General features: G+C 32.4%; 2 protein-coding genes across 2 annotated transcripts; one reads left to right on the top strand and one right to left on the bottom strand.

The window, feature by feature from the left end:
• Window positions 1-333: 333 nt before the first annotated feature.
• On the bottom strand, window positions 334-2,661 carry LOC144561912 (uncharacterized). The gene is made up of 3 exons (XM_078311015.1): window positions 1,349-2,661; window positions 936-1,054; window positions 334-769 (listed from the first exon to the last, which is right to left on the bottom strand). Exons 1-3 carry the CDS (start codon window positions 2,580-2,582, stop codon window positions 344-346), a joined length of 1,779 nt encoding a protein of 592 aa, XP_078167141.1. The 5' UTR covers window positions 2,583-2,661; the 3' UTR covers window positions 334-343.
• Window positions 2,662-14,384: 11,723 nt separating this feature from the next.
• On the top strand, window positions 14,385-16,029 carry LOC144561386 (CRIB domain-containing protein RIC4-like). Its single transcript, XM_078310354.1, has 2 exons — window positions 14,385-14,782; window positions 15,529-16,029. Exons 1-2 carry the CDS (start codon window positions 14,668-14,670, stop codon window positions 15,909-15,911), a joined length of 498 nt encoding a protein of 165 aa, XP_078166480.1. The 5' UTR covers window positions 14,385-14,667; the 3' UTR covers window positions 15,912-16,029.
• Window positions 16,030-23,237: the final 7,208 nt, after the last annotated feature.

The raw sequence follows: 23,237 nt of genomic DNA, 5'->3' as shown, positions 1-23,237 counted from the left end.
AATAATAATAAAAAAAAATCACCATTGCTTGAGAAAAATACGCATTAACTAATTAAGTTTTGAAACAATTTTCTGACACATTTAAGCAGTCCAAAATCACCTAAAAATAGAAGCAAACAAAAAGAGACTATAATTTCATTTCAACGCATTAACCTTTCAAATGCCTAGAAATTAGTTGAGTCTTACTGCTATTAATATCTTCAGAAATAAGAGTTTCACATACATCCCCTAATAGAAAGAAGTGCAATAAAAAAGTGACCAAATTAAGTTCCCCATTAACACAGATTCATTTAGTTCCGAAATGAACCAATCAACCAAAATGAAACCAAACATAAACCCAAACTCAATTCCAGTCCTCTACCTTGTCCAAACACCAAAGATACTCTTCTTCTCCATTCCATTCCTCTCCAGTTCCAAGAGTATCATCATAATAATCCTCCACATATATTTCATCACCCCCTTCATTACTGGAATCATAGCTCTCGTCTGTCACCTTCAACTCTGTACTGTATTTTGGATCTGAATCCTGATATGTTTCCAAATTCAAATCTGAATCTGGGTCCCACTCCAGCCCTGTAACAGGAGCAACTATATCCTCATCTTCTGATACTATATCAGCTATCCATGCATAAGCATTGTCTACATGATACGCGGCTAATGTGTCTTTACCCTTTTCTTCCCATTTCTTTTCAAGTTTCAAATTAGCATGAGCAAACATAAGTTTGCTGCGCACTTTCCAATCAGGCTCGGAATCTTTATCCCAAAAGACCTACAATAAGAGTAAAATGTAACTCCCCTGGAAAATAGATATATAAATTGTAAAAAGGATATACACAACTAAATACGAATTGCGCTTGGCGTTCAATCAATAAAAAATTATGAACTCGGATGATTCCAGTTGGTAAAGGTGTCTGATTACAGTACAGAGTACTAACCTTGTCGAAAGTATTCCAGCACTTTTCAAGTTGAGAGGCAGTGCAAGTGAGGCTTAAAACCCTACGAGCCATTGCTTGGAGATGCGGCGTCTTGTATCCATACAGTGCCCACCAATTATCTGTACAATGCAATTGATCATACTTGGTATAAAAACCAGATATGTAATGGCTGGTGCATGTTGGATCTATACCTGACCAGTCTGTACTGGTATGTCTAACAGGTATGTAGCAGCATAATAAATATCTATGCATCATGTGTATGTTACCAGACAAGAATTTGCACACACAAACAGAGAAATACATAGGAGTGCTAGACATGACTAGTACGCTCAGTATCTGAACTGGCAATTACAAAGTTTGACTTGATCAATCCATCTTACAAAAGGAAACAAAGAAAATTGAATAATTTATACCTAGATTTATATTTGGGTCGGATCTCTGGCCTACAGCCATGCTATTACCAAAAGGCCCCTGAGCCTCTCTATATGCGCCCAGCTCCGCAATTATCTTATCCCGTACAGGGACATCATCAGCATACATTTGCTGTACACACTCAATCAACCCGTTCACAATGTTTTCATTCTTCTCTATCTCTCGATTGCCATAAAAGTATAATGGGTTGAGATAATACCCAGCCATGTACAATGGCCTGTCAGCCGATGCACCCCATATCCTGTCGATTATCTCCAGCACCGGTTCATACAACTCCTCTCGGTTTAAACAAACTTTCTTAATTTCATCTTTTGCCTGTTGCATGGCTGCATAGATGAAACCCATTGGTGCCATTTTGAGACTATGTACCACATAAAGAACCTTGACCAAAGGCCCCATAACACAAAAAGTCACATACAAGTCCCTCCAAAATTCAAAATCACGAACAACACCTATAATTTCATCCACCTTTGGATGGCCCCACCATTTATACCCTTTACAATCCTCCTCTGTAAACATGTTTACCAGTTTACTCCTAACCATCAGAAGCCTTCGCAGGACAAAGAAGGTGGTTGTGGGTCCGGTGATCCCAACCCGAACAAGACCCTGTTTCCCAATGACCTGCTCCAACAATCTCAAACTGCTCTTGTGATTATAAATGAACCCTACCAGCAACTTGGCCTTGAAAAGTACTGACCGAGCTCGCGGCAAGGCACACACTGAAATGAGCATTTTATCAGTCAGGTACGAGGCGCAAGGGGTCCGAAAGATATGAGGCCAATTTTCCTGAATTGACTCACAAGCTTTGACACAAAAAGGCGTCGTATCACACACAACTTGCACCACATTTTTAGCCCCCACAGATTCCACGCAATTTGCTATCAGTTCCACCATATAGAATTCAATACAGTGCTTGGCAGTGGCAACACAGTGAACAAACCTTGTGCCGAACTGGGAATGCACATAAACATTCACCAAACAGCGTGACCTTCGATCTGACCAAGCATCGACCAAGATTGAACACCCGTGTTTCTCCCATGATTCTCTATGATTTAGCATTTGCTTCTTGATCCGGTTCACCTCATTTGTTAGCAGCCTCCCTTTTAGCTCTTGTTCAGTCGGAAAGGGGTATGAGCTGGGTCCATACTGGGCCAAGGCTTCAATTAGTTCTTCAGAGCGCTTGGAATTGATGAACTTTTTGGGGTGGTTCCCCATTATAGCAATGCAGTAGATATATAGTTTTGCCTGCTCTCTCCTTTCGTCTAAAGACGGGCCGGGAGGAGATGAACGGGTGATGTACTGATCCATTGGACCCGTCACCCGGACCCTCTTTGAAAGGCTGCTACAACGGAGAGCATTGACATCTGTGCTTATGTTGTTGAGTGACATTGCCTGATTTGTTATTTTTCCAGAAAAATTAGAGGAAGAAATGAACTAAAAAAATCAAATAAATTAGGTGGCTCCGTTCTACTCTTCAAGTATCTCAAATAATGTTCATAAACTACTCTGTTCTTTAAAAATATATGCATTTCATTTGGAATCCAATACAATGTCTAGAAATCTTCCTGATATTTCATTTTCTCAAGATTTTATACTATTTTTTAAGAATTTTTTCATAATATACATCGGTTCCCCCACAAGTCAAAATTCATGTATGAGATTCAAAGAAATAAAAGATAAAAACATCTTTTGCTTGAAACCCTATATCTATAGAACTCCAAATAACAGAGAATGATCTAAGATAGATATAGCAAGATAAATGCGAAGAACCAATTTAATAAGAAATTTCTTACCGATGAAGTAGACAGCAAAGGAGGAGGCAGGGAAGGAGACGTGTCCGTGTCTGATCTCTGTTTGCTCGCTCCAAAATTTTTTTTAAAATGTAAGATGAAAAAAGGAAGCTAAAGACTAAATACTCTTTAGTAAAGAGGAAACATTCCATAATTTCCATACGAAGTTTTCAATTTTTTATTCCAAATTGGGGCGTCAAAGTTTACATTTTCAGACACCGAAAATATATAACGAGAGAATGAGCTCGTTATTACTCCAATACTCCGGGCGCATGGAAAATATCTAAATCTTATTCGCCCGGGAAAATCTGAATTTTGTTTCTATGAACAGACGTCGTTAGAAATATCTGAGGCGCCTTGTACTCGTTTGTTTCACTGAAGTAGGGTCCCACTGGATCGCACTTTGAATGTCTCATGGGATACCGGGTCTATACAATTTTCTATACTTGGGGCATTTCATTTTGCCGGGAAAGATGGCATTCCTTTCAGAGTTGATTTGGTTCCTCTTCTTGTAGGTTTCGAAAGATTGGTTTATAAAAATAAAAGAAAGGTAATCGAACAGATAAAAGAAAGATATTTCCGTAAACCGGTAATTAGCATTTATACGGAGTTCATAATAATTTTGTGTTGTGCTGAATTTGTATTACATTTAAACTTTTTGTATGGCTATATCCTACGGAAAAATATGGTTCTGGACTTGTATAAGACAAAAACTTCAAGTACATCGACATTTCTATTAAATTTGAATTTATTTACACATTAGTAACTTAATAATTTTTTATCACATTGAATTCAAATGTTTCGTACTTGCAATTTAAATTTTACTTATGCGACAAAAGAATTAATTTTAAGAAAATTATTAAAGAAAGTAATATTTTATAATTGCATAAATGATGATGTACAAGGGGTGTAAACGGATACCGATAATCCACTATGTATCCGGAGATTATCCGAATCTGAATTAACGGATACATATATTTTTTGTATATGGTGAAATAATGACGGATACGGATACATATAGTTTCATGAAGGTGTAAACAAAGCGGCAAATATTCGGATTTATCTGGATCCGAAATTGCTCCCAACCAATTTCGACTTTATTGCTCCGGATAGAAGTTGTTATATAATTATCCTATATTCATTTCAGTTTTGGTTATGGGATAAATGATAATACGATCCGGTTTTCAATTTAATATCTTTTTCACTGATAATGGCGCTACAATAGCCTCTGTTAAATTGGTTTTAGCTCTTGTTTGAAGACAACAACAAGACATTTTTTGTCTTTTATATTATTTTTATTAGTTAATTATAATTTTTTATTTATCATATTTTTATTTGTATCTTAAAGTGTATAATCCAATTATCTGACAATTATTCGTTTCGTATCTGTATTTGAATATGTATTCGTAGATTATTTGTTCTGTATCTGTTTAAGGTGAATTTGATTTTAAATTTTAATATATGTTTAATATCCGTATCCGTATCTGTTCATTGAAAGACAGATACAGATATGGTATTAGCATTATCCACTTCATTTTCACCCTTGAGATGTAGAGTTTAGATCCAGTGAAGTAACCCAATCTTTGGGTTTTGGATCGGGACCGTTCAATTTGAATCCGTGATAATCTATCTGAAGTGGAGCGCACACATCCCGAGAGATGAATTCGAATCGTGAAGCAATCTCGAACGCCGGATTTGAATCGGACGGTCTCGATCCAAAACTCAAAGATTGGGTTACTTCAGGGGATCCGGACCCTGAGATGTACATATCAGTTCTAAGACAATTGCAAAAAAATTTGTAACATTTTCGGATGAATTGTTTTTTTTTTTTTTGAGAAAAGGATGAATTGTTAATTCAGCATGTAGCAAGTGATTCATATTTCTAAAATTGAAATTTGCAAGTAACATATCTGCATTAATATATATATATATATTTTGTAAATGTCTAATATATATATGTCATCAGCCGAAATTGAGAAAAGAAATGTATAACATCTGGTGTATACAGTAGAATCTTGATTTCCTAATCACCGATAAAGCTTTCAATTAGACCTCCAACTTAAAATCCAACATCAGGAGCCACTTTTGTAACAATAACCATGCCAATTATTGCGCTAATCTTTCCTTGATTAATTTGTTAATTTGTCTTTTTCGATCGGGTTTTCTTACCTTGCACCATTTCCTTAATTAATCAGTATCTATCCTTTGCTTTTATGTTTGTACGGCATCAAAAAGCAGCTACACTTTTATATTTGAGCATGATTGTCCATTTTCATTTAGTTTTGTAACATTTAAAAAAGAGGAGGGTTCAAATGCCTCCATGTTTTTGTGCTTTCATCATGTCTTCATCTCTCTCGATCATTTTCAAAGTTCAAACAGTCGATTCGAACCGGTCAACCTAACCTCCATACTAAAATATATTTGGAGATCAAATTTTATATTTTTAGAAATTTTTTTACTGTTTTTTTAGATAGGTACAAAATCAGTAAATCTGAACCATCTAAAAACAGTATTTTTGTACCTATCTAAAAAAATAGTAAAAAAATTTCTAAAAATTATAAAATTTGGTCTCCAAACATATTTAGTATGGAGGATAGGTTGAGCAGTTCAGATTGACTGTTTGAACTTTGAAAATAATAGAGAGAAATGGAGGCATGATGGAGGCACAAAAACATGGAGGCATTTGAACCCTCCTCTTTAAAAAAAGGGGCAACTTTGCATAACAGAAATTATGTTATGGGGGAGTCAATTTCATGCCGGGCAAACTGTAGATGATTGATATCTTTTAATTAAATTGGATTCTGAATCTCTGATAGTTGTCACATGAGATTTGAATCATTTGATTGAAATGATGATCTAGACCTACTAAGATTTGTTATACAACTGTTTAATTGTTGCGATGTAGCATCATTATAACAATTTTTTATGATGCAACAGCTGTACTTTATACTAGTAAATCAGATTTATATATACAACAAAAGATTACTTAAAAATCTCATGAATTAATGCTGGCTAGACTAATCATCATATATTAATATCATGCATTATTATTAAAGGAGTCAACAGTTGACCTAGTCAAATGTAGTGCATAATTGTATTCATGACTCTCAACATAAATTAATTAGGTTGTTGCAAACAGTAAATCAAAGCAATGAAATACATCAGAATTCATTCCTACAGTTCTTACTTTTCTCTTTGTATTATTTTTAGCACATTTATAGCGCAACTATCGTGATATCCGAGTAAACTTCTATCTCAGAAATTATATACCTCGTATTCTATTCTATTCCAGCTAATAAGAAAAGAAAAGAAAACTTTATCCAGATTTTTTTTTTACTCTAATCTAATACGCTTTTGAATCAAATCGCTTGATCAAGCACCAACTACCAGTTTTACTTGAAATTTGGTGAGATAAATATGGACAAGAAAAGTGATAGCTTCTAACTCTCAAATTTTGATGGTACAAAATCATTATACTAATGTGTATTCTTGATCTTTTATTTATTTCCCTCTTTTTTGGTTTCTTCTTCGTAATGTGAATTGTAATTAGAACAAGCTATAATAGATGGTCATATCTCAGTAAAATTTGTATTGTACTTAATTTTATGATTATTGATTATATTTAATTATGGAGTAAGAGTTGGAATAATATCTTTACTCTACATTTAAGTTGTCAAATTAGATATAATTAAGACAAGATCAGAAGTGAAATGTGGAGCTAACTATGGAATAAGTTAAATTATCTCTTTGGACAGATTAACTTACTCCGCCTACATAACTTCACTGTCATATACATTGACCTATTTCCTAATTTCTATCTCCTTTAGTCTGTATAGTTTAAGCTATGATTTAAAAAGAGTAAGATAAGTAAACAACTTAATTCTCCTCAAATTTAAGTAGCAACTAAACATAATCTAAAGCGTCGTTCTATTGACTAAACACTTCACAAATGAATATTCTTTCGAGGACGCAATCTTATAGTACACAAATTAGATATATTAATTATGTTGAGTTGAGAAATACATGCATCTAGTTTAGTCAAATAAGACAGTATATTTAATGTGAGAAATCACATGTTTAAAATTTAGCATCAATTTGAATTTATGAAAAAGGAGCGTAAACCCTCCTTTCCTAAAAAAGAAAGTCCGTACCAAATTAATTTAAATCAAAACCTGGCTTATGATTAACATTATGTAAATCGTTTGTAATAGATTTAAGATGAATCGCTTGACAATGATTATTTTGATAAGCTTGACAATAATTAAAAAAAAAAAACTTAAAATTGAAGTTTAAACGTAAGTTAATTTGAGATTGTTGAAACTTTAAGTCACGGTGAAACACAGTACTAGATCTCATCATAGACATGCTATGTGAATAATTAATATAAATTATGTTTATAGTATTAAATTACAATTTAAAACTTTATTTTTAAAAATTGTCAAATTGTTAAAATAAAGAATTGTCAGAATTATTAAACTACAAAAAATTGACTAGAAATCCTTTAATATATATATATATAGAGAGAGATGGGCTATGGTGCATTGCAATGCATGAACCCTCTTATGCATTGCACTATAAATCACGGATTTAAAGTCCAAACGACCGATCCGAACCGTTCATCTTATTCTTCATATTAATATGTAGTTGGGGACCAAATTTTACATTTTTTGGAATTTTTTTACTATTTATTAAGCAATTTTGAAACTCGCTGATCTGATGGTCCAGGAAATTTTACTGTTTTTTACTGTTCAGAGCAAAACAGCAATTTTCAAAAATGCTTAATAAATAGTAAAAAAATTCCAAAAAATATAAAATTTGGTCTCCAAACACATTTCAATATGGATTAAACATCTAACGGTTCGGATCGGTCGTTTGGACTTTAAATCCATGATTTATAGTGCAATGCATAAGGGGGTTCATGCATTGCAATGCACCATAGCCCATCTCTCTCTCTCTCTATATATATATATATATATATATATATATATATATTTGAGAATTTTACTGCGGTTTGAAGTTTTGAAGATGCATGGGCCATTTTTAGGGAGTCTGGATCCTCTACAATACCTCATCGTTTGAGTTTGAATTCGGATTGTCTATCTGATCAAAATCCAGATCAATTCGGAAGGCGCTCATAATTAGAGCTGCTTATGAGTCGAGTTGAGGACAACTTGGATTCAACTCATGAATTCATGGGCCGAGTTGAGTCTGAGTTACTAATTCATTTCCGAGTCAAAAACTCCAATTTGAAATCAACTCGCGAACAACTCGAGTCAAAGCGAGTCGACTCGTGACTCATAATGTAGCTAGTACATAGTGAGACAATCTAATTTAATTATAAGAAAAAAAATATTACATAGTTCATCAAAATAATACATAATTAAAGATAGTACATAATGAGACAATAGCCAATATATAATTAAAATTTATGAAAATACCAAAATAATACATAATTAAAAATTACAAAACAGATAAGGTTTAGTTATTTGAGAAGCGGCGATTTTTTTTTTTTTAGTTTCAAGCAGCAATAAAGTAGATTGTGGAAAACATGTACAAGGTTTGGAGACGTAAAAATTAGTAATATATGGATTAGACTTTGGTGTGAGTCCAGCCGAGTTGATTCTGAACCGAGTTGGGAGTAATTTGGATTCGACTCATAAATCAACCGAGTCAGTAAACTCGAGTCAGTTTTGACTCGAGTCAATTTCAACTCGAGTTATTAGCGAGTTGAATTTGAATTGATTCTGAACTGAGTTTCGAGTCGTGAGTTACTCGTAATGCACGAGTCTGCTTTAAGATTAATGTAATTAATATACAAGGAACGGACCGGATTCAAATTCAAACCGTGAGGTACATCAAGCGGTATGAAATCATTTACATATAAAAGATGGATTCAACATACATTTCTTTAATTTTATTAGGATAGAGAAAGAAATTTGTCGGATACTGTTAAACACAGTTGGATTTGCACGTGAATAAGTCGAGATTTTGTTGCACTTGGAACATGAACATGGCAAGAATTTGAAGCTATAACCTGTGGTGGTAATACAATTTTTAGGATTGCAAAAATGCACCCAAATTTCTGATAATTAGCAGAAGGCATATACTTCTATAATAATGCATAGAAATAAGGTTTCTCCTGCAATTATATTTTGTTTACATGGTTAGCCATAGAATGGTAATGAATAATTTTACTTAATTTTCAAGTTTGTTTTTCAGAAGAAAAAAAATGCTTGATGATTTATTTTCTAATAATCTACTATTGTATAATACTATTATTCAAGTAATAGACTACAATAATAAAAGCTCAGCGTAGTGACACGAGAAATCAACTCCCTACAGAGAAAGGCATAGTCAACTTTCGAAAAAAATTCTAAAAGACGCTGAATGTATCAAACCCTTCAATTAAAAAATAATAATAACTTTCGAAATTCTTAAAAATACAATATGACAAAAAAAGTTGTAAATCTTCTCCATTAATTCAAATTGGTCCATACTTGATCTCCATATTCCTAATCATCTTTAACAACTCAAATTGGTCCATATCTCTTTCTGAATAAAAGAGAGTCAACCAAAATAATTCTGGTATGATAAAAATTTAAAATAGATGATAACCTAATAAAAACTACCAAGGTCCAAACTGGTACTCCTAAAAGAAAGAATACAATTATAATAACATGATAATCTTTATTGCGTCGTCATAATAAAATTCCCAACTGGCCACATCAAAAGGCAAAATCCCCACCGCTTCAATTTTCAGAATTTTTGTTTTAAAAAAATATAATAAATATTTTGTCAGAAAAGTAATGGAAGGTAATTTTTTCGAGATCTTAGAAAAATTGTATCATTAATTCGGTAGTGATTCGGTTTTTTTTTTTTAAGCATTTCTAAATAATCAAATAACTATAAGTAGATTCATTTATGCATTGATACAGGTCTCCAAGTTCGATACACAAAAAATTCAAAAATTAAAAAGAACAGAAATATTGCTTCAGTTCGTTTATACATTTTCCATCTCTCTCTTTTCCGACAAAATATGTAATATATTTATAATAATAAAAATCCTGTTCAATTCATTTCTTTCACCTCTGTTCATTTTGGGAAATTTGCATCTTGTTTAGATTATAGGACAGAGAACCAAACCCAATATGACAATTTGTTTATAGAATCTGACACTAATTTGCAAAGATAAAGGTCAGAATTTGCGAGCCAACTCCGCTGCTTTTCAAATATAAGAGCAGGACTCTATTATTCCAAATCCGACTGTTGATCTGTGTTGAGATTCGTGCACAAAAAAAATCAATAGTTAGATTTTGAATAATAGAATTCTGCTCTCCTATTTGGAGAACAGCAGAGTGTCATGCCAGAATTTGAGAAGGCATGCAGCACAGTAGGAAGGGAACTTGTAGAAAGAGGCTAATCATTAAAGAATGGTAGTTGGGCTCAGTCTGGCCTACAATTTTGGGCTATTATCAACTGGAGCAGCAGCACAAGTACTGAGTTTGAGTAAGGTACCCAACCAACCAACCCAAAACCAATCCATTACAATTTACAAACTTACTAAAATGAAAAAAATCATTGCATTCACAATTTCACATACATTTTTCTGAATTCAGATCAGGCAAGGTACAGGAGCACGTCAAATTAGATCCAAACCGTTCAATATGAGTTTGCACAAATCTTAAAGTAAACTCCATATATTGTTGCCTTTTTTGGACTACTTTTGTAGTTTTCAAATTAAGAAAAATAAAATTTCAATAAAATTAGGTTGGCTAATATCAAATCGATTGTTCCTGAAGTCTCGTGCAACTAAGTCGTTTTTCAATTTTCAAAGTTCAAAATGTCGATCTAAACCGTTAGATGTGATCTCTATATTAAAATGTGCTTAGAGATCAAATTTTACATTTTTTTGAATTTTTCACTATTTATTAAGCCACTTTGAAAATCACTGATCCAAGTCCAACGGTGGCTTAACAAAACAGTAAAACCAGAAGCCACCGTTGGATCAACGATTTTCAAAGTGGCTTAATTAATAGTTAAAAAATTCAAAAAAAAATGTAAAATTTGGTCTCCAAGTACATTTTATTATAGAGATCACATCTGACGGTTTGTATCGACTTTTTGGACTTTAAAAATTAAAAAACGACTTAGTTCTACAGAATCTCAGAAACAATCGATTTGATATTATATATATATATAGGCTGTGGCTAATTTGCTGCCGGCAGCATTTCTGCCGGCAGTGCTGCCACTGTTTTTTCTATTTTTTGATGTTCAAACGACAAATCTAAACCGTTAGATGTTTAATCTATATTATAATCTACTTGGAGACCAAATTTTACATTTTTTGGAATTTTTTTACTATATATTAAGCTGGTTTGAAAACTGCTGATTTCAATGCTGCAGAAATTGACTGAAATCAGCGGTTTTCAAACCAGCTTAATATATAGTAAAAAAATTCCAAAAAATGTAAAATTTGGTCTCCAAGTAGATTATAATATAGATTAAACATCTAACGGTTTGGATTTGTTGTTTGGACATCACACGGCTAAATATAGCCCCGGCAGCACCTCTGCCGAAATGCTGCCAGCAGCAATTTAGACAGACCCTATATATATATATATATATATATATATAGAGTTAGGCTGGGGTGCTATGGATAGCATAGTGGCCTCCCGTGCTACGGCTCAATATTCAAGTTTTCAAAATTCAAACGGTCGATCCGAACCGTTCATCTTATTCTCCATATTAATATCTGCTTGGAGACCAAATTTTATAATTTTCTGAATTTTTTTACTATTTATTAAGCCACTTTGAAAATCGCTAATCCAACGGTTTTACTGTTTTGTGCAGCCACCGTTGGATCAACAATTTTGTAAAATACTTAATAAATAGTAAAAAAATTCAGAAAAATGTAAAATTTGGTCTCCAAGCAGATATTAATATGGAGAATAAGATGAACGGTTCGGATCGACCGTTTGAATTTTGAAAACTCGAATATTGAGCCGTAGCATAGAGGCCTCTATGCTATCCATAGCACCCCAGCCTAACTCTCTATATATATATATATAGGACTTGGCTACGGTGCTATGGGTAGCTAAGAGGCCTCCCGTGCTACGGCTCAATATTCGACTTTTCAAAATTCTAACGGTCGATCCGAACCGTTCATCTTGTTCCCCATATTAATATGTGCTTGGAGACCAAATTTTACATTTTTTGGAAATTTTTTACTATTTTTTTAGATTTATTGAAAATCGCTGTTTTTCAGACAAATCTGGACCATAAAAAACAGCGATATTCAATAAATCTAAAAAAATAGTAAAAAATTTCCAAAAAATGTAAAATTTGGTCTCCAAATACATATTAATATGGAGAACAAGATGAACGGTTCGGATCGACTGTTAGGATTTTGAAAAGTCGAATATTGAGCCGTAGCACGGGAGGCCTCTTAGCTACCCATAGCATATTAGCCAAATCCTCTCTATATATATATATATATACTAGCATCGTACCCGTGAGTTGCAACGGAAACATATTATTTCATTATAAAATATTATAAAATGAAGAAGATCAAGCGTTTCATTATTTCATTATTTGCGTGACCTTTTTGAAAATCAACTGTTCAAATACGTGCTGCACAAATCTCAAAGCAATAACAATACTGATACGATGCGGCAATTTTCAAAAATGAAGAATACAATACGGCTATTAATATATATATATTTTTATTATTTTATATATGATATTTATATAATTATAATTTAAATCAAATTTGTAGAGAAAAATAGTTAAATACTATATTTATCTATAAGATAACACATGTGAACTCTAGTATAGTAGTAAGAATTTTGGCACCAACAGAACCCAACTGGGTTCGAATCCCGCCTTCAGCAGAAAATAAAGGGTGCGCGGTGCACAGGCTCGGTCCGTAGGCGTCGTGCGTGGTTCAGAGGCGCGGTCCACGGGTGCGGCGCACGGTCTATGGGCGCTGGGATCATATGCGGCGCGACCAGTGCATGCTTAAGTGTTGAAGCACATAATTTGGAAAATTCGTCTATGTGCAATCTGGAAATTCAACGGCTGAGCATCCTTCCGAAAAAAAACAGTAAATCAGGACCCTTGCAGGATCTAGACATTAAGCTCCTTAATAAGGATGATATATATATGGAATATGCTAGCATGCTATGCATAGCATAGAGCCTCTCCATGCAAGTATGCAACTCTTTGGATTTCAACTTTTCAAAATCCTAACGGTCGATCCGAACCGTTCATCTTGTTCTCCATATTAATATGTGTTTGGGGACCAAATTTTACATTTTTGGAATTTTTTTTACTATTTCTTTAGATTTATTGAAAATCGCTGTTTTCAGCAAATCTGGACCATAAAAAAACAGCAATTTTCAATAAATCTAAAGAAATAGTAAAAAAATTCCAAAAAATATAAAATTTGGTCCCCAAACACATATTAATATGGAGAACAAGATGGACAGTTCGGATCGACCGTTAGGATTTTGAAAAGTCAAAATCCAAGGCGTTGCATGGAGAGGGGCTCTATGCTATGCATAGCATGCTAGCATATTCCTATATATATATATAGGGTCTGTCTAAATTGCTGCTGGCAGCATTTCGGCAGAGCTGCTGCCGGGGCTATATTTAGCCGTGTGATGTCCAAACAACAAATCCAAACCGTTAGATGTTTAATCTATATTATAATCTACTTGGAGACCAAATTTTACATTTTTTGGAATTTTTTTACTATATATTAAGCTGGTTTGAAAACCGCTGATTTCAGTAAATTTCTGCAGCATTGAAATCAGCGGTTTTCAAACCAGCTTAATATATAGTAAAAAAATTCCAAAAAATGTAAAATTTGGTCTCCAAGTAGATTATAATATAGATTAAACATCTAACGGTTTAGATTTGTCGTTTGAATATCAAAAAATAGAAAAAACAGTGGCAGCACCGCCGGCAGAAATGCTGCCGGCAGCAAATTAGCCACAGCCTATATATATATATAAAATAATATTATTTTGTACTTCTTGTGAAAGCACACTCAAAGCTTAATTATAAAATAAAAACAAAATATCGTGTAGAGTACTGTTGACTGTTGTTGTGCAAGACGGAAAACCTACTTCAAACAGGGTACCACTTATTTTAATGTCATATATCTGAGTATCTGACTGATGAAGCTAAATATGATATGATGTTGTTCCATTTGCAATATCTGACCAATCAATAAAGAATAAGGAATTGCACCTGCTCCAAGTCTCTTTGAAATTATGTAAAGCCCTCTCTTTCTCTACCAAACTTATTAAAGACATACAGTGTACATGAAATCATTTCATGCTTCACAACAAAGACAACACACTAAATCCCCCAATATAACAAACCCACTCTCCACTTCTTCATTCATTCTAGCTATCATATCCACAACATACATAACCTCTCTATAGGCAGCTTATCATCAGTTCCTTCTCTCTCTCTCCCTCTCTCTCTTTCTCTCTCATGAGGCAATGAGAGACCGGCGGATAGACCGATTTGTGATACTTCCGTTCTCGGTTGGGTGCGTGTCACAGTCGAGTGTTGCAGTTGTTGACACTCGTTCGAAGAAAGCGCAAGGAGATCCAAGTAATAATTAACCACATCTTATCTTTCTATAAATTTGCTTTATCCATATAATTAAGTTAATTAACTTATAAGTTTAATTTTTAGATGTTTACCATATACTTTCTAATTTTTAGATGTCTTGACAATAATTACTTATCTTAATTCTATAAAGAACTCTTAATATTATTATTACCATTTATTTTGTTGGAAGTATATAAAATTCCGTTTATTTGGCACAATTACACTTAACACACCCGCAATTTCCCTTAATTAATTGTATATTTTCTATTTTTTCTCTCAAACATGTTAATTCTCGGAACCTGGAGCTAATTTCTCTTACAAAGAAAATCATTTCTTTTTCTAATTCTAATTAGCAGATGTCCTATCATTTAATTATTTTCTTACTTCATAATCTTTGCAACCTGTACCTTTAATTATAGGTGAAATGATGAACGTGATTAATTAGCAATTAATCACCCGGCCCCTAACCTTTTAATTCTTGTTTCTATCACAAAAATATAATAAAGCTCTGATTCATCAGAATTCATTTCAAAGGTATGTGGCATCGTTGTTATTTAAATTGAAACTATCCAAACTGTAAATGTTGTAAATAATTCATTTTACTTGTAATTTATTTTAAACAATCAAAATTGTAGAAGTTGGCACTAATGAAACTCATGACATTAATTTTGTTACAAAACATTCGATCTACTTACAGTAAAATATATATATGTGCACTAAAATTTCTGATTTTATTTTCTCGTAAGATGATCAAGCTGGCGACCTCGAGATAAATCCCGATGAAAAATCAAAAGGAGGCCCCTCGCTCATTGCCATGGGATTTCATCGGGTAGTAAAATCCTTCAAGAACTTATCTTCACAAATATTCCAAGGGTATGAAGAGGAAGAAGAGATGGAGATGGAGATAGGTTTACCAACCGATGTACAACACGTGGCGCACATCGGATGGGATAATATGGCAAACAATAATTTTACACAAAAATGGATGAACAATGGTGGGAATGAAGATATGACAAGTGGGTCCCACGGGCAGCAGATACTTTCTCTCTCCTCTCCTCTATCCATGAGGCAACTTGAGCTGGCCATGGCTGGTGTCTCTTCAACGGGCCATGGTGCATTTATGATATAGTAGTGGCGTTGCACCATTTAGTTATTTTCTTTCAATCTGGCCCTCCTATTTTCTTTTATTCTTACATGCCTCTCTCTTTCTCTCCTGTGACCTTAAATCGGTGCATGTGATCACATTGTATAGCTTTGTTTTATATGAGAGATTTGCTTTCAAGTCCATGCTTAGTCGACATATTAATTAATAGGCGTTACCTCAACACGTGAGTTTCGATTGGCATATTCACAGTTTGTACAAAATAATGTTAAATGCATGGTGAATGGTTGAAATACATATATTAATTACCATATCGTAAGTGTGGTTTCAGTTTGGTTGGTGTATCTTTCTTAATCTTAATTTCTACTGAGCATGCAATTTCCTGTTTTTCTTTTCTTAATTTGCAACAGAAAAAAAGGGGCTACTTGGTGCATTTTCAAATTTAATTTTAATTTTTATGGGTCTCAGAATTAAATGATTAAGATTTGTTAGATAAATAAAATTAAGCTTCTAACTTTAAATATTTATTAAGATTTTTTTTAGTAATATTTAAAATAATCTCCGGGCTCCTATAGGAAGGACTTTAATCACTAGACTAAGACCTACAGTACTTTGATTCTTAGTCTTATAGGAGAGAATCTGTTGATTATTTAATATTGTTATATTTTTAGGCATGCAAGAGATTATTTTTCATAACCAATTTTTTTAAAATTATTGGAAAGCATATATATATCTATTCTAGTAATGGAATTTGATTCATTTTTGGGGACACCCTCAAATTAAACTAAATAATTTTTTTAGTCTCATTGCGTTTGAACTTTGAACTAATTAGTACAAATTTCCTAGAAGATAATATGATATCTACAAATTTCACCTTTCAATGTTTATTATTATTTTTTAGATCACTTGATGTACCATTTATATATTATCATGGCACTTACATGAATATTTGTGTATTTACTTTGGAAAAAATCTGTGCCTTCTGCTACATCCCATTTAATCTCATTAATATCCACACTGGTGAGAAAAATGGGATAAAAAATATTGACAGAGCTTATTGACTTCATACAACACACAAACAATAAAACAAATTGAAAAAAAATAAGACTGATGCGCTGCATGAAGCCAAACCAACTCTGTCGATATCTTTACCCAAAAAATACTCATTAAGACAATATCAAGAACACCACAAGCGAGACAAACTTACAAACATTAATTAAACTACCAAAATAAGTATAATCTAACAACAATTTTTTTTGTGGAACCCTAATAGGACAAGTAATGATTTAAATGAATTAATTAATTAGTTTGAAGTACAAGTATAGTTGGTTCTATTATTACAACGAAAAAAATCATTATTAATTTTGTTAGATGAAATGTCGTGTCAGGCTACTGTTGTACCAGTACCGGTACGAAAGCACAGAATTCAAACCATTTTTACTTGTCAACTGATTAGGGGATGCAATATGCATGCATGCATGATGCATCTGTTTTTCACAGAATCGAATTGAAAAGTACGACATGAATCGTGATTCGTACGATGAGATTAATGAATTCCTGTTTGCTGGGGACACTGACAATCAACTACTCAACACATGGTCCTATATACAATTTTGTATTTAATTAATCTGATGAAATACTAAAGAAAATAACAAAAAGTACGTAATATATTCATCTAAGTGAAATGAAAAAAAAAATTGGGTTAGATTCGCCGTAATAAAATCACTAATTATTTTGATTTATATTGGACCACTTCATGATTTCAAGTCAACACGCATTCATTTAGAAAATTATGAACCGGTCTGGCAATTTCATTTTACCCCATTTTTAAAAAAAAAAAATCTTTGCAGAAGCTGCGAAGTCGTGAGGGGGAATCAAACTCTCGACCTTTGAATACAACAACTCTAGAACTTTTTTCTACCTAATTGTGCTACCTCCTCTTTTGCCGTATGTGTTAATTTGTTACGGATTGGATAGCATGAGCGGATTTGCACATGTGAACTTTGTACACATACAAATTTGTTTGGTTTTGGATATGGACATATGGTACACAGGTGTCTCCTGTTTACATGTGAATTTGTGCAAGAGGTGCCGACGCACCAATGAATTTAAAGCACAATCAATATATAGCAGATAGGTATATCAGTATATGGCGTGTGATCCAGTTAGTTAATATATACTTCCAAAAAAAATTTGTTTTTGTCTCCCCTCTGTCCCTAATCAATAGATATATATAGCTTCCAATATCATTTTCATCTACCTTTCTTTGTGTAGCTAATATATACATCATATTTCTATTTTATAACTCTGACGTAATGTTCACTAGTCTCTTTCTTATAAGTTAATTTGTGAAACACAGAGACTAATTCTCAAGCTTTTCCTAAGTTCATTCAACAAATAGGGGTGATATATATATAAATTAGAACTATTTCTTTTGTACTTCGTCCCCAAAAACAAAAGAAATGTATTGACAAAAATAATTAATTTTTAAATAGAATCCACAATAAAAGACATATAAAAATTTTAATAGGTGAATTTAATTATAATAACGTAATTAATTCCGTATATTAAATTAGATATATTTCACACATTAATAAAATATTTAATAATAAAAAATAAAAAATTTTATACCATATGATTAATGTGATAATATTTAATGGTTGATCTAATGATTAAAAGTACATAATGACTTGACACGTACGCTTCAAAAACTTTGAAACTTAACAATTAATCTTTATAGAATATATATATATATATATCAATTGTGAACTTGTGATCCTTGTACTCACATGACATGTTGGGACAAATGTACAAGACTATAAACCTTTTACTTTTGATGATTGCCTAATCATGCAATCTATACATATATATTAAGATCCATCATTGTGATATTATAAGGTCTCTTATTTATATTCTGTGTGAAATTAATGTTGTCTTCTACCAAAATTTATTTCTATAAATAATTAAATACAAAAAAAGAAGAAGATCAATTGACCCCATTCATTGACCCATTCATTGTACATGCATGCCTCCGCCCCCTATCAGGGACAAAGAAGAAAAAGGGGATGAGAAAAAGAAGGGAGCACAGAAACACTGTTTAATCAGGAACTTTTGTTTTGTATCTAAACCTATGACATTTTTTTGTTACTTTGCCAAATGGTGGGTCTAAACTCTAAACAGAAGGAACGTGCCAGAGCCCACCCCACATTGAAAATTTCAAGAGCTGATTAATTTTATTTATTTATTTATTTAAATTTCATTTGTGAACCAACTTACACAATCCCAATTCCCAAGTGCAAAGATGACTTCCTGGTACTTTCCGACTGATGATCTGACAGACAAACACACTGTCGAATTGCATTAAAAATATATTTTACACCATCATGTTCAGGTTCATTCATGAATCTAACATTTTGCTCTAATTTCTTTAATTAAATATCATAGTTATCACTTATGTACTCTTAATATAGTTGACTTATAAGATCATTATTTTTCATGTGAAATATGCAAGTATGAAATTCAATTTCTGTCCCCAGAGTGATTTCAGGATTTACCTCTCATTTCGTGTCAAAATAACTCATATATATTGTTTCCCAAACCTTAAATATCATAAATGTTTTTTTTTTCTATGCCAATTTTTTTTTTTTTTTTTTTGTAAAATTATATACCAAAATTGTTCTCCAATAATGGTTTAATCATAATATCATACTAATATTATGTCCGTGCGTTGCAACGAGGACATATTATAAGATAACAAATAAAAATCTCATACAAAATAGCATATTTTCATAAAATAATTTAGATTAAATGACAAATAACATTCCTTAAATGACATTTTTTTTTATCCTTTTGACATATTTTCATAAAAAAAATATCATACAAAAATGATACATTAAATGTCAAATAACATTTCTCAAATGATATAATAATATGGAAAGAAATGAAGATATGACCAATCAATTCATTCCTTAATGATATTTAAAAAATAGAAAGTAATCACGACCAATCTTTTATTGGAAAGATGATACAATTTGCATGTGTCGAGTACATGTGGCAAGTACGCGTCGAAATAACTTAAGACTTCTACACGTAAAATTACATAAAAAAATATGTATAAAATCAGAATATTTAATCAGAAGGCTGATATTCAATCTGAAATATCATCTTTTAATCAAAGTCATTGGTGGATCAAGACATCTACGTGCTTAATGTAAGAATGGAGATATTGGAGGGGTAATATTGAATGAAACCAAAGATTAACAAAAGAAAACACTCACACCAAATCCTGGCTTACTTTATAATTGATAGTGAAATTTCATGATAAAATGCATCAATGTATTTCCTTTATTGAATCCTCGAGATATTATTTATGCACTTACTTTACTGTCCACTAACATTTATAAATTTATCTACATGGTCCAACCAACCAAATCAAACTATCCCAATTAGTTCAAACCAAACTATTTTTATTATAAAAAAACATCATTTATTATTGTACTAGCTTACTGTGGATCCACTCTGTTTGGTGTTGATCCAATTTTCATAGAAAACAAGTGTCATCAACAGATTTGGCGCAGACTGGTGCTGACAAAGAAACAGTATTTTATGGGATTTGGGTGTGAAGTATAATAATTGACCTAATTAGGAATACAACGCTACCTCTTACCTCTTTTTCATGTGAAACCTAAGAAATAGACAATATGATTTTTGAGCTTGGACCTTCTCCATTTTAGACAACATTAGCAAGCTCCATTTGATAAACTCTAAAAACATTTTGGATATTTTTCTGTTGACTAATGTTTATGAAAATCAGACAGTATAAAAATATAATATGATTTGATTTACACAAATTAATTTACTAACATTATTTGAACCGTGATATTCATTAAAAAAAGTTGAGACTTGGGACTGGATGTCCTATGGTTAAAAATCCTAATGAACACAATCATTTATTAAAAATAACAATTTTTGATATAATAACAGATAAAGAATTCATATTAATATATTGTCACATTTTGAATATGATATTTGTATGAAAACTTTTATTATTTCATTTAAACTGATGTTTATAAAAACATGACCTTATAAAAATAATACGGTTGTTTATAGAAATTAATTTGCAAAAATTCGAGCTACGCTTCTAATTGAGCTTCCAAAGATAAAGTGAGTTGGGAATGATTTATTTTAGAAATAATTCTATTCCCATCTACTTATTGACTAATGAAAGGAATCTCTAAAAAAAAGCCTTTGAAAAACATCAATTTAATACTTCATTCAGTCCAGTCGCAGTAACAAATGGAGAGGATTAGATCCACTAAGTAGGGTATTTCGCTAGGTGGGTTGTTGGAATGTTGGTTCTTTATACCCAAAGAAAAGAGTATCTAATCTTTTTTTAGGCATTTCACGTGAAAGAGACAGCCCAACAAAGATTTCCTTTCTCCAGTTTTCTTATAAACAAAGGCCCCGTTTAGAAACAAAAAGAAGCCTAAAAAAGAAAAGGCCCATTTGTAATTTAATAAACACAAACGCCATTATCCATCCCAATTTAGTTGCTCTCTGTTTGTGCTCCACATACTTCCTTTTTGACAAAGGAAATGGTACAGCTATAATGGAGAGGAGGGATTCTGATGGGCATCGGATCGAAATGTCTGAAGTTTGGTCTACACTGTTCAATTCACATTGAGATTCATATGAATGGTTTAAATTCATAGGACAGTTGAGATTGGTTCAGATTTAAATTCTCTCGCACGAATCTCAAAGCTGATACAATAACGCAACAACTTAATATGTAATGCTTGGGCTAGTCCGACTAATCATAAAGTTCATACAAAAGGGAGACTTTGCTTAATTTATTTGTAAGAAGGATTATTATGAACGATGTTCAGGCTTTGGTATCTCAAATAAGAGATGTAGTAACTTTCTTAGCCAGAGTACGCCACCAGCCTTCTAGGGAAATAAATCTGCTACGATTCTAAGGAATCGTAGGAACCTGCTTTTCCAAATTCAAACACTCATTTATTTAGAGATTCGTGCATGAAAATCAACTGTTTTTGGGATTCGTGCATTCTAAAATATTAATGATTAGATTTGAAAAAGGAGGGTCCTACAATTCTTCTTGTTGGAATCGTAGCAGATTTATTTCCGCCTTCTAGTCCCATATCGGGGTATAACTGGCCTAAGGAAGTTTGTTATTTATACTAAGAATTTGTCTCAAGGCTATTATGGTCAATTGCACTGACTTTGAATCATGGCTAGGGCTGCAAATAGGTTGGATATTTTCCGACAGTATCTGGATCCGTATATGAAAATTAGAAACGCATATATGGATCCGTATTCAAATATCCGTGCATGCAAATACATATACGAATATGATTTCAAATTTGAATTATCTATATTCGAATAATACATATAGAGGTGAGCTACGGTGAGTTGCGAAGTAAAGCGACTATTTTACTTCATGCTTATATTTTGTAATTTTTAAGTTCAAAACGTTGATCCAAACCGTTCATCTTGTTCTCCATATTGAAATGTGCTTGGAGACCAAATTTTACATTTTTTGGAATTTTTTTACTATTTATTTAGCAATTTTGAAAGTCGCTGATCTGATGGTCCAGAAAATTTTACTGTTTTTACTGTTCACAGCAAAACAACAATTTTCAAAAATATTTAATAAATAGTAAAAAAATTCCAAAAAATGTAAAATTTGGTCTCCAAGCACATTTCAATATGGATTAAACATCTAACGGTTCGGATTGGTCGTTTGGACTTTCAAAATAAAAATACGGCGTGAAGTAGAAACGCGTTTTACTTCACAACTCACCGTAGCCCACCTCATACATATATATCATATAGTTTAATATATATTATGAAAAAATATATATAATTCACTATTATAAAAAGCAGACATCCGTATCTATTTAATATCCGATTTGTATCCGTATCCAAAAAATAAAAACATATACGGATATAGTTTTATCACTATCCGATCCGTTTGCACCCGTAAATTCATGGCTTATTCTATACCCACTGTAAACTTATCGAATCGACTTCAAACAGTGAATCCAAACCGTTCAATTCAATTTACTTCATTAGTTGTGCGTTTACATGTAAAATTTATAACTTTTTGTATTTATTTGGTATCAAGTCAAGCGGTCAAATGTGTGAGTTTTTAAGTTAATTTTAATACATTCATTTCTTAACAGTTTTACCGCTTGATTTAATATTAAAATAACTAGAAAATATAAAAAAATTTGCATGTAAATGCATCATTCATAAAGTAAATTGGTTTGAACAGTTTAGATTAGTCGTTTGAAGTCTATTCAATTAATTTTGAAGTTAGTATCATGTGATACC

Source organism: Carex rostrata, chromosome 11, assembly GCF_964058835.1.
Source record: "Carex rostrata chromosome 11, lpCarRost1.2, whole genome shotgun sequence".
NCBI classification, from domain to species: Eukaryota; Viridiplantae; Streptophyta; class Magnoliopsida; order Poales; family Cyperaceae; genus Carex; species Carex rostrata.
The sequence above is the reverse complement of the archived record's forward strand: the minus strand, read 5'-3'. Positions and strand labels throughout refer to the sequence as shown.